The sequence below is a fragment of the Garra rufa genome, chromosome 7, assembly GCF_049309525.1.
Source record: "Garra rufa chromosome 7, GarRuf1.0, whole genome shotgun sequence".
In the NCBI taxonomy this organism is placed as follows: Eukaryota; Metazoa; Chordata; class Actinopteri; order Cypriniformes; family Cyprinidae; genus Garra; species Garra rufa.
The window spans coordinates 47,618,575-47,631,284 of NC_133367.1; the positions used below are offsets into that span (position 1 = coordinate 47,618,575).

Below are 12,710 nucleotides of genomic sequence, written 5' to 3' on the forward strand. Positions count from 1 at the left end.
ACATGCCTCGTTTGTTTTCTTTTATAATTTTTTTTTTACAGATTTTTATTGAGATTATTTAAAACATGATGTGCTTCTATTAGATGTGTGTGATATAAATATTGGTTTGAATATTAGAATGATTTTGTATGTATCCTCGTCCATCACAGTGGCACATTTCTCATGTATATACTCCGCTCTGTCGCAGGTATGAAGCTGCTGGTTTGCTGCTCTTTCTCTCTTGTTTCTCACTAAATAACAGATCTTAGGGTGTCACAGAATCTTCTGCTGTTAATGTTTTCTTTTGCAGGCTGTGCTTTTGCTTTTGTCCCAAACCACTAACAGGACAGCGACATCCTGAGATCTTGTGGAACATCTCCGCTCATCTTTGATTTCACTCAAGTGACTGTTGTAAATAATTTCTAGGATCTGAAACGGGTTTGTGTAGCACTCAGACACCGACTAGCGAATAAGTTCTGATTTTGACAGCCGTCCATCATCGATCTCCGTTCAGCTCTCTCTCGTGTTCAAAAGCAAAGGGAATCTGAGCCGTGGCCGGATGTACATTTTCGTTGTAGAGACTTTTACAGAAGTGGTTTTCTTTTTCTTCTATCATGTTTTCTGATGGCCTTCATGGCTTGTTTTCAGATCTAGTTGAGTCCATCTGTGAGGATGACGGTGGTCTATGGGTCTGAAACTGTCCCGTGATGAACGGCTCTAGCATGCTTCTGTGATCTGTGATGGAGGGATGTTGTATGTAAATGTAAACCTGTTTTTTTACTTTATTTAAATGAGCTTTCATAAGGACAACTCTTTACATTCTCTCTTCCTGTCCGTATGAGAATTTTGAACTACTGTCTTCATTTGTAGAGGAGAAAATAAATTTGATAAATACTGTGGACTAAGTGATTGTGTACTGAGAGAAAACAGATAACCATAGCACGATTAACCCTTATCATATTAACACCAGAATGAGTGAAACAAAAGACCAATCATTTGATTTCATGTTTTTTTTTTTTTTCATGGTCCACTTGATTTGTTTCCATGCAAAGCTGCAGTCACAGTTTGGAGCTGCTGTTATGATCAATCTGTTATAATCTGAACGGATCATGTGAGAATGGCCAGACGTTCTGCACAGAAAGGTGTTATTCTCATTTGTCTTCAGCTGTTCTTTTTCTGCTCAGATCCAGGCGTCCCAACAAAGTTACAAAGTTCCGTAGGAAATTAATTCAGGATCCCCTTTATAAGATTAAAAAATTCCCATCTCATAACCACAAAAGAAATGGTGTTTTAGTCTTTAATTGATGGAATATTTCAGACCATCATCTAAATAACGTTGTTCAGTTCAAGAAGAGTTTCTCTTTTTACAGTCTGGCAGTGTTTTTCAATGTTCTTTGTAATTTGTGTTTTTTTCTTCTTTTTTTTCTTGTATTCGTCCTTCTCTACCTGGGCCTGTATTCACAAATTATTTGATCTTCGCACTAAGAGTTCTCCTAAATAGCAGTGAAGGTTTTTATCTAAGAATTTTCTCTTAAACTTATTCACAAAGCTGCTGAGACGAACTTTTTCTCAGGAGTAGAGAGAAGACTTAAACTGAGAGTGAGGGGCGGGGTTGAGCTCATTGCTCTGGATGATGTCAGCATGCTCATTAACTATGCACACAGTGATTGGCGGATAGGGGAGGGGTCTCTGTCAGAGATTTGTTCAAAGGAACATTGTAGAGTGTGGTGTTATGTTGCCATATTCAAATAACGGTTTAAAATAAAAATGTTGCCACATTCAATTAAAGATTTAAAAATGCAGGATAAGTGTCAGTAATTAAACAATTATATGTTCAGCTGATTATCAGCCTCTTACATGTGTGCTTCTCATAAACAATTAGCGGATATGCATAGAATAATCGTGGCTGATAGTAAGACATGCAAACGTAAAAGAAAACCAACCTGGACACAAGATCTTGCCCAACTTGTTAATGAAAACAAGAATATAATCAAAGGAAATGTGGATTTGGGATAACCTCCAAAAGGAGAAAAAAAGCAAATAAATGCAGCTAAAATGTTTACATTCCGAAGGCAGATTGCCAACAACAGACATTTTAGCCCTGCTGAAAAAACAAAAACACTTTTTTTAATGATTTTACTGGTTATAATGGGAAATGTACTGGTGTTAATGGAAACTCTCTCTGTCTTTACTGGTAATGGGTCACCTTCTTTTGGTGGCTTGTAAAAATCTCTAAATCCTAATGGAGAGTGTCCCAAAACACACTACAGGAAAACAATTTTTTAATTGTTAGAAGTTGGTGGTTTGTAATGTTTGTAGTGGAAACCATTAGAATTTCTGTGATGTGTATTTTTTTTTTTTTCAGCAGGGAGGGCCAGTTTGTGATTTGGTCTTCGTAACGTAGGAGTCCTCCTCACTACTGCTAACATTTCACAGATGTAGGAGCTTTATTTTAAAGGTTTTCTCCTAAATTGGTGAGTTAGGAGCTACCTTTTACTTTTTTAGATGTTTTGTGAAAACAGGCCCAGATGTGCACATGTGAATTAGCTTTAAAAACAGACAAAAATCCAATCATATTTCCTGCAGCAAGAGGGCACTAGAGATCTGTTGTAGGTGAGTATTTCTAACCAGGTTTGACTAATAGTCCATCACTCCTGAAATGTGTGACGTGTGTGTTTGTATTCGTGATGCCAAACACACACAGCTAGCCAACCTGTTTCAGAGCATTTAGAAACACATCTAGTACTTTATTTCATATAAAAACGAGTAATACTGATGTATGAAGTTAAATGATCACTATACTCCAAGAGTAGCACTGCAGATGGCATTTTTGTAATAACTTGCTGGGTAAACATCACCTGTTCACAAATTTACACTGTCAGTATAATACATTAGATTTTACTGTGCATGGGCTTTTGCCCCCTGACCATTCACTGCAAAAAAATGCTTTTTTAACGAGTCAAAATGAAGTGAGTTTTAGCTTAGAACAAGCAGAATAATCTGCCAATGGGGTGAGCCAAAAAAAAAAAAAAAAAAACGTATTTCAAACAGAAAACAAGATTACTTTTTTCTTACCCCATTGGCAGATTATTTTGCTATTATAAACTCACTTCATTTTGACTTGTTTTTTTTTTCTGAAAACAAGACAATGCTTTTTACTCGTCTAGAAAAATAACGTTTAGATATTTTGGCCAGAAACAAGACAAAAAATCTAAGTAAGAAAAGCATTTTTTGCAGTGTTTTCATTTCCCTTTTTTGTTCCTCTGGAGCAACCTGGACTAGATGTCAGTAGGGTTGCTTGCAGGATTCAAACCTTCAGCAAAATCCAGAACATTAGGACCTTTATCTCCGTGAGTTGACCGTAGCAAAAACAGCTGGACACTCATTTCATAGAAAAGGAAACGATGACCTAAGAGCTAATCAGGCAGGTTCACCATCCCGTCGTTTTAAATGAAGGACGTTCCTGCAGACTCTGAGTGGATCGAATGTGACAGATTAAAAGCCCCATGACATCATTTCACGTGATTTCCTTACAGTGTGCCGCTCAGAGGCTGATGTCACGACTCGCGTATTGGAGAATTTCATTACTCTTACTGGCACCGCTTCTCCTTTCAGCTGCAGTGTGTGCCTTGGTGAATATGTCATCCCCATCTCATCTGACGGCAGTTTTCTGTCTTCAGTGCCTTATTATCATTTTTCGTTTTCATATACACTCTTAAAAATAAAGCTGCTTTAAATGGTTCTTCACAGCAATGCCATAGAAGAACCATTTTTTAAAGAACCATCTCTTTCACATGTTTTTATAATCTAAAGCACCTTCTTTCGCCACAAAGAACCTTTTGTGAAACAGGAAGGTTCTTCAGATGTTAAAAGGTTCTTTATGGAACCATTTAGACAAAAAAGGTTCTTCAATGGCATCGTGAAGCATCTATATTTGTAAGAGTGTAGGTGTCTGTTTCAATATAAAGAGGGAAGAAAAATCTCACTCACTTCTTTAGAAATGTCCAGTGATTCACAGTCGAGGAGGTGTTTGCTTTGGGGAGTTTATAAGAGCAGAAGGAATGTGTGAGAGCATGTATCTTTATAAAGAGCTTTAAAGTCGAGGCACCAATAAAAGCAACCACCTAGAACACCAAAGTCTTATTAAAACTTCCACTTACTGTGCGTTCATGTGTGTGTTTTGTAGAGGCATGAGGCTCTTCTGGCTCTGGTCATCTATGATTGTGTTCTTCTAGAGTATGAATAATGCTTTTGAGTATGTAATCAGTGGATATGAAGACAGATGCTAACACAAGTTACGTGAGAATGTTACTTTTTCCAAGTAACTAGTAAAGAAATGCATTACTTTTTAATTGACAAGAAAATATCTGTGATACTTTTTCAAACAAGTAACGCCAGTGACTTTTTCAGACGTTACTTTAGTTCTAGAATAAATGTGAACATGCATTAATTCATCTCACTCACTAAAAAACAGATACAGTGTTCCTCAAAATGAAGAAAAACGGTCAAATTCAACACAAACCTGCAATAATTAAATGTTAAATAATATATTTAATCCCATTTTATTAACCGATGTCTTTGATGATCCAATTCATCCATACTAATAAGCGAAAATGACTCAAGATAATCTAACATTTGTTTTCCTTTTTTTTTTTTTTTTATTGCTGAAGAGTTGACATATTGTGCTTTTATTTCTGCAGGACATTTGGTGTGAGTTACACCAACTATGATAGCACTCTCAGAGTTGTTCCATATTGTTAACCTAATCTAGCGCACAACTAACATTTTCTAAAGCTACAAAAAGTTCAGAAGCTCAGCCGTAGCAGCTTGACACAAGAGTAGATCTCAGTGGTCAAGCAGCTTCTGTTGAGCGAATCAGATGAGCTCTACACTCTTAAAAATGAAGGTGCTTCCAAACGTTCTTCAAGCAATTCCATAGAAGAACCATTTTGGCTTCACAAAGAACCATTCAATCAAAGGTTCTTTAAATGGACATTTTTTGCTTACATTTTTATAATCTGAAGAACCTTATTTGCTACAAAGATGTTAAAGGTTCTTTATGGAACCATTTAGACAAAAAGGTTCTTCTATGGCATCATGAAGCACCTGTATTTTTAAGATTGTGTGTTCATCAATGTTTCTATGTGAATCAAAGACTGAAGTAAATGTGTTCATCATAAAGCATCTGCGTCTCTTCAGAAAACTTGGACCGAGCTGCTAGTTTCATATTGATTACTTTCACAATGTCCCTTTGAAGTTTGCAAAATTTGCTTGTGATGACGATGAGAGTATTGAAAAAAAAAAATAAACCTTTGTGTTAAAGATGAATGAAAGTTATATGGGTTTGGAGTGAGTAAATGATGACAGGATTTTCCCTGTCGGGAGAGTGAGAGCTTTCATGACCTGTAAGAGTTTACACAGCGATACAGACGTTGTGTGTTTGATCATATAAGGTCTGTTCACATAATGCATGAGGCGAGTATGAAGGGTGAAGCTCACAGTGCTCTAGTGGAGCTCTAGTTCAGTCTGGAGGTTAGTGGGTCGCTCCTGGAGGAACCGTCACTGCTGTATCCTTCTGGCACACAGAAAGCTGCTTGGTTTGAAAGTTCATGTAATGTGAGCTGTGCTTCATACCTCTGCACCATTGACAAACAATCCATCAATTTTTTGCTAATAAATATTTATGTGACCACCATCTCAGATCTTATAGTTGTTCAAGGAGAAAATGTGAGGGAACATACTCCATCCTTAAAGAAGTGGAGACAGGCTTATACGTTGTCCAGCTCTGAGAGTTTGTTTGTAAATTGTGAGGAAATCGGGCATTGATGACCCGTGTCAGGTGTGACTGATTTCCTGGCTCTGCTCTGCCACACCAGCATGTTGCTTTCATTAGCGGCTGAGATGCTGGAACACGTGCAGAGCTGACCATCAGTGTGTGTGTGTGTTTGTGCCATGGCCATTGATGGGAAAGGGCAAAAGAAATGCGCTCATCTAAATAAAATAATGTCCTGAGCCCCAAACATAGTGACATAATAGCTTGTTAGGTTTTTCCCCCTTTTTTGTTTATGCAATCCTGTGTTCAGTAAAAAAAGTACACTTCAGCATTCTTCTATTTTTTTTAGTGAAATAAACACATACACACTTCAAAGTCAGATCCAATTCCTACTACAAGATCTGTTGATGATGTCTGGAATATGCTACTTGTTAGGTTTATTCTTACCTTTTTAGCACCATATTGAGTGATTAAAAATGTTCTGTTTTTTTTTGTTAGAAACAGTGGTTTACAGATTTCAGCCTATATGCAGCCTTCATATGTCATCAAAAGTGTCGGGCACGTACCTTTAAAAAAGTAATTAGTTATAGTTACTAGTTACTTCTCACAAATAGTAACTGAGTTAGTAACTGAGTAACATCATTATAAAAGTAACTAATTACCAGGCAAAGTAACTATTGCATTACTTAGAAAAAAAATCTAATTTAATATAACTATAAAATAAATATAAAACATTGTCCACTAATCTACACTATTTTAATGTTGTTGTGGGACAACGTGAGACAACTATCAAATTCAACATATTAATATAAATATTATCATTACAAGTTGCACGTTGCATAAACATTTTTGCCTTTCACCTCAGCAAAGGAAAAGTAGTGCTTATACTTCCAGTTTGCGAAAGCTACCTTTGAACTTGTTGGACTTGCCATCGTTGTGATGTTGGTGTGTGCCGTGCGCGTGCTTGTGTGTGAACCTCTGCACTACTCTGCCTCTGATTGGCAAACAATGGAAATTTACTCAATCTAAGCCAATCATCACGTGCCCAGAGAACGAGAGGTCCTATGGCTGAGAGAAACTCTGCTTGCATGAAAACCGCTTCAGTGTTCTCAGTTATAGTAGCACGCATTTTATTGTCAGTAACGGTAACGGCGTTGAAACGGGGGAAACAGTAGTTAATTTGATTACTCGTTACTGAAAAAAGTATCGCTGTTAGTAACGCCGTTTATTTATAGCGCCGTTATTCCCATCACTGGTCACCAGATCTCACAAAGTGACCAAACAGCTGTCTGAACTTGTGCCTCGTTTCTTTTTCAGCCAGTGGCTCCTAATCCTACTCAGTTAACTGAACCCCAACTACCTCCACCTCAGAGCTTTTCAGGAGATCCTAGTGCCTGTAACAGCTTCCTGACACAGTTACTCTCACTTTTGAGTTACAGCCATTCCTTCAGATAGGGCAAAGATAGCCTATATTATTACCCTCTGGAAGAGCTCTGTCTTGGGCCACAGCTATCTGGGAGGCCCACAGCCCATTCTGTTCCAGCTACTCTGCCTTTGTGCAGGAATTCCAACGGGTCTTCTATCATCCCATCCAAGGCCAGGAAGCCTCAAAAAAAGCTGTTGTCCATTAGGGGTGTGAACCTACAGTGGTCTTACGGTTCGGTTCGATTACGATTATCATGTCATGGATTCGGTTCAATACAATATCTCGATGCATCACGATGCATTGACGATGCACTGCATACTCATTTTTCAATTTTACTTCAAATATATACAATTGTGTTAATAAATACAAACAGTCAGATATATGAACTGAAACTTTAATCTTACCTCCTCAAAGAAAACACACTTCTTGAGTGTATCAAACAAAACTAAAGTCTGGGCACAGATGACAACAGCAACATTTAGAACAAATACACAAAAGTAAATACCTGGGCTTTGGTTTCGTTGTAGCGTTTGTAATGGGTGAAAATGTTGTGGCTCCTTTAAGAGCAGAGTTCCGTTCTGTGCACAGTCTGCAGCTATATGCCATGAGTTCCGCGTGTGTGCGGTTGCGATGGTTTTACTTATAATTTCTGTTGCTCATTTAAGTTGTCTTCTTTTAATAAGTAACACTGTTGCCAGGAGAATCGGCGCGTTACAAGTTCCGGCATAATCTTTTCTGAAAAGTGTCAGCGTGAGGGAAGCTTATATCGCGGCTCCAGTGTATTTAACAGGTGGCCGGGGTTTTCCACCACAGAAAAGGGCCGTATATCTTTTGCTATAAAAGCTGCCGCTATAGTCATTTTAAACACGAAAAACTAAACCAAATACGATTTCAACCGAGAGGTACCGCTCAAATCTTATTTAATTGAAACGAGGGAACGAATAGAGTCCTGCACGAGCCCAGCCTGAGACTCTCAGACCCGAGCCCCGTCCTTGTCCGACAATTTATCAGAACAGTTCGTGCATCAATTAAAATAGTTCAGTTTTGGATTCTAATGGCAAAGTGGCTAGATTTTGTTTTGTTTCCTTTTTAAGTTAATTTAGAAATATATTTGGAACATTTTATGTTTGTTAAATTCAAGCTTTTGCTTTTTTAAAGTAATGACCTAACGAACAAGCGGTTAGCGGCAATGAGTTGACCATGTTTGATAAATTTAGCCTTCTCAAATCAACACGACTTGAATTAAATAAAATCCATAGACATAAAACACTTGATGCATTTCAGAATATTAATTTAAACATTTAATCTAGATAAATGTGCGCTGTTAGACGAATATCCAATCGTTTGTGTGGAGAGTGAAAGCAAAAGCGGGTTTTGCAGCTGACATGGAAGCTCAAACGCAATCACTTGCATTTTTTCTTAATAACAGTGGAAATCTAAAATACACAATTTTTGTTGATAAAGGTAAGAGTACTACATCCTTCAAAACTGCAAAAGGTCTGCTATTATTTATGTGCACTCACAATATCAACAAATCGTTATATTTGTGTAAAACGGTGCTGAGCTAGATAGATGCCACAGCCACAGCCATATCACCCTGCAGCCCAAGATCGGTTGCTCACTGAAGCTAAGCAGGGCTGAGCCTGGTCAGTACCTGGATGGGAGACCTCCTGGGAAAACTAGGTTGCTGTTGGAAGAGGTGTTAGTGAGGCCAGCAGGGGGTGCTCACCCTGTGGTCTATGTGGGTCCTAATGCCCCAGTATAGTGATGGGGACACTATACTGTAAAAAGCACCGTCCTTCGGATGAGACGTTAAACCGAGGTCCTGACTCTCTGTGGTCACAAAAAATCCCATGGCACTTCTCGTAAAGAGTAGGGGTGTAACCCCGGTGTCCTGGCCAAATTCCCTCCACTGGCCCTAGTCAATCATGGCCTCCTAATAATCCCCTTCCATTAAATTGGCTATATCACTCTCTCCTCTCCACCTGTAGCTGGTGTGTGGTGAGCGCACTGGCGCCGTTGTACTGTGGCTGCCGACGCATCATCCAAGTGGATGCTGCACACTGGTGGTGGTTGAGGAGAGATCCCCCCCATATGATTGTAAAGCGCTTTGGGTGTACGGAAATACACATGAAAGCGCTATACAAATGCATCATTCATTCATTCATTCATTCAGATGCGCTCAGTGCTTTTAGCCAGTCTTTTCAACCAAATAAAAATAATGTTTCAGTCTTTTAAACGAATTACTAACAAAAAAAAATAAAGACATTTGTTAAATACACACTGATGTTTGTTAGTTCGTTAAATGCACCGGTGTGTAAAGAAAGTGGCAATAATCCTTTCAGTTAAAATCTGAAGACTTATTTCATTCATACAGAGTACTCCCCTCATTAGCCCAACCCCCCTCCCTCCCGGAAAATCATGCAAGCCCCCTGGGTCGCGTGTTCTGGCACCGGGACTGAGTCCGTTATAATCGGTTATGGTCTATTACTGAACCGATACCGAACCGTCCTTGTCTGCATCTCGATGCATCGAAAAAACGATTAGTTTTGACACCCCTATTGTCCATCCAGTAAGGCAAACGCAGTGTGGCAGACTATGCCATCCAATTCCGTGCCGTTGGAGTGGCTCGGATCAAGAAGCCCTCATCGTATTGTTCCAGTATGGGCTCTCGGAGGCCATCCAGGATGAGGTTGCTACCAATGACCCTGTTGGTACCCTTAAGTCTCTAATTGAGGTGGCAATTCGTTTGGACAATAGACTTAGAGAAAGAGAATGGGCTCATAAGTCTTCCATCCCCATGCCTGTGTACCTCACAACTCAAGCTTCCCAAGAAACCCCAGAGCCCATGCAGTTGGGAGATACAAGACTAGCACCTGCTGAACGTGACCGTCGTATAAAAGAGCGACGCTGCCTTCACTGTGGCCAAACTTGACATTTGAGAGTTTCCTGTCTTGAGATTTCGGGAAAAGTCCTATCCCGTGCAGACAAGGGAGGTCTGTGACGGGAATTTCCAAGACCACTCCCCTAACCAACACTGGTCTGCTTCTTCAGGTCACACTCTCATGTGGCAATAAAAGACATTCCCTGCAGGCTTGGATGGATTTGGGTGTGGCCGGAAATTTTATGGATGTTTCCTTAGCCAAGAAGCTAAGTCTTCCCTCTGAGTCCCTTACATCTCCCCCGGTAGTTACGGCCCTGGATGAGCGACCTTTGAGCCACACCCCCACTATGTCTCTCCATTCTTCAGCACTAAGAGGAGATATTTTTCCTTATCATCCAGTCTTCAGCATTCCCTGTAATCTTGGGCTACTCGTGGCTTCTCCGGCACAATCCCAAGATTGACTGGTCCACCAACTCTATCCTTGAGTGGGGACCTACCTGTCATGCAACCTGCATCTTCTCGAGTTTTCCTGATCCTTCTCTTCAGTCTCAAGAATCCCTCGACCTCTCTCGAGTGGCCCCCATGTATTGTCCCTACCAAGAGGTCTTCAGCAAGTGTAAGGCCACCACCTTACCACCTTATCGGCCCTATGATTGTGGCATCGATTTGCTTCCAGAGCGGGCAGCTATGGACAGTTATATTGAGGAAGCGCTTGCTGCAGGGTTCATTCGACCCTCAACCTCCCCTGCTGGAGTGGGGTTTTTCTTTGTGGGCAAAGAGGATGGTGGCTTTCGCCCATGTATTGATTGCAGAGGCCTAAACAAAATCACAGTTCGAAACCGCTACCCTCTACCCCTCATGTCCTCTGCTTCGAGTTGCTTCAAGGAGCCTCTATTTTCTATTTACTTGACCTGCGCAATGCATACCATCTGGTGCGCATAAGGCAAGGGGATGAGTGGAAATAGCATTCAACACCCCTACAGGGCATTACGAGTATCAAATTGCCCTTTGGACTCACTAATGCTCCTGCTGTTTTCCAGGCCCTAATCAGTGATGTTCTCCGTAACATGTTAAACCAGTTTGTGATCGATCTAGATGCCATTCTCATTTTCTCAAGATCCTTGCAAGAACACACAAAGCATGTTTAAAAGTTCCCCCGTCGCCTCCTGGATAACCACTTGTACATTAAGCCTGAGAAATGTGAATTCCATGTTTCCGAGGTACAGTTCCTGGGATTCATTATTACCCCAGGTAACATCCAGATGGATCCTAGAAAACTCAAGGCTCCTATCTCAGCCCTCGCCAAGAGGAAAAGCCCTAAATTCCTGTGGAACACTGAGGCCTTCAAGGAATTAAAGCGCTGCTTCACCTCTGCTCCTATTTAGACTCTCCCTGATCCTGAAAAGCCATTTGTAGTTGAGGTTTATGCCTTGGATGTGGGAGTAGGAGCCTTTCTCTCGCAGCGAGGGGTGGACAACAAGCTTAATCTTTGTGCCTTTCTGTCACATCGATTGACACCTGCTGAGAGAAATTATGATGTGGGAGATCGAGAACTGTTGGCGGTCAAACTAGCATTAGAAGAGTGGAGGCACTGGCTTGAGGGGGGCAGAACACCAGTTCTTAGTTCTTACAGATCACAAGAATTTAGAGTACATCCAACAGGCGAAGTGACTCAATCCTTGCCAGGCTCGACGGTCACTGTTTTCAACCATTTTCAGTTCACTTAGGAACCAAGAATTTGAAACCTGTTTCCCTGTCTCGAGTTTTCGAGACCTCCTCCTCCTCGGATCATTGGGGGCCAGTCTGCTTACACAGTCCATTGGATACTAGACTTTCTTCGAGTTTACATTTACATTTACATTTATTCGTTTAGCAGACGCTTTTATCCAAAGCGACTAACAATTGGGAATACAACAAGTGATTCATCCTAAGGAGGCAGATCAACATAGGAAGTGCTCAAAAATACCATATATCAGGCGTTGTTAGAAGAGTGCAGGCTAGAAGGAGAAGATCAAGAAAGAGAGGAGACAGGCTAGAGAGGGAGGATAGAGAAAGAGAGGAGAGTTTTTTTTGTTTTTTTTTTGTTTTGTTTTTTTATAGAGTCACATAGTGTCGAAAAAGATGGGTTTTCAGCAGTCGCTTGAAAGCTGTTAAGGAGACTGAATTCCGGATAGGAGTGGGAAGATCATTCCACCAGGCAGGAACGTTGAACGAGAATGTTCTGGAAAGTGATTTCATACCTCTCTGTGGTGGTACATTGAGGCGTCTTTCACTAAAGGATCTCTGACATCTGGAGGGAGTGTAGATTCGTAGTAGTGAATGGAGGTAAGCAGGTGATGATCCGGTGGCTGTCCTATATGCCAGCATCAGTGTCTTGAATTTGATGCGAGTTGTAACCGGTAGCCAGTGCAGTGATATGAAGAGAGGTGTGACATGGGCCTTTTTGGGCTCATTGAAGACCAGTCGTGCTGCTGCATTCTGAATCATTTGTAGAGGTCTGATTGTACATGCTGGTAGACTGGCTAAAAGAGCATTGCAGTAGTCCAGCCTGGAAATGACCAGTTCCTTTTGTTTTGATTTCTGATTTGCTCTTTGAGTCACTAAGAGACTTTCTATGTGAACTTTTTATACTTTCTGGATTGACTTTG

The 12,710-nt window shown here is 40.5% G+C and overlaps 1 protein-coding gene across 1 annotated transcript in view; it reads left to right on the forward strand.

The window, feature by feature from the left end:
• Window positions 1-11,447, forward strand: part of atf6b (activating transcription factor 6 beta) — a 42,148-nt gene extending 30,701 nt beyond the window's left edge. The window contains exons 17-20 of the mRNA XM_073843755.1: window positions 9,752-10,031; window positions 10,166-10,364; window positions 10,462-10,861; window positions 11,314-11,447. Coding sequence (XP_073699856.1) covers window positions 9,752-10,031; window positions 10,166-10,364; window positions 10,462-10,861; window positions 11,314-11,447 — 1,013 coding nt within the window. The remainder of the gene's footprint in view (window positions 1-9,751; window positions 10,032-10,165; window positions 10,365-10,461; window positions 10,862-11,313) is intronic.
• Window positions 11,448-12,710: the final 1,263 nt, after the last annotated feature.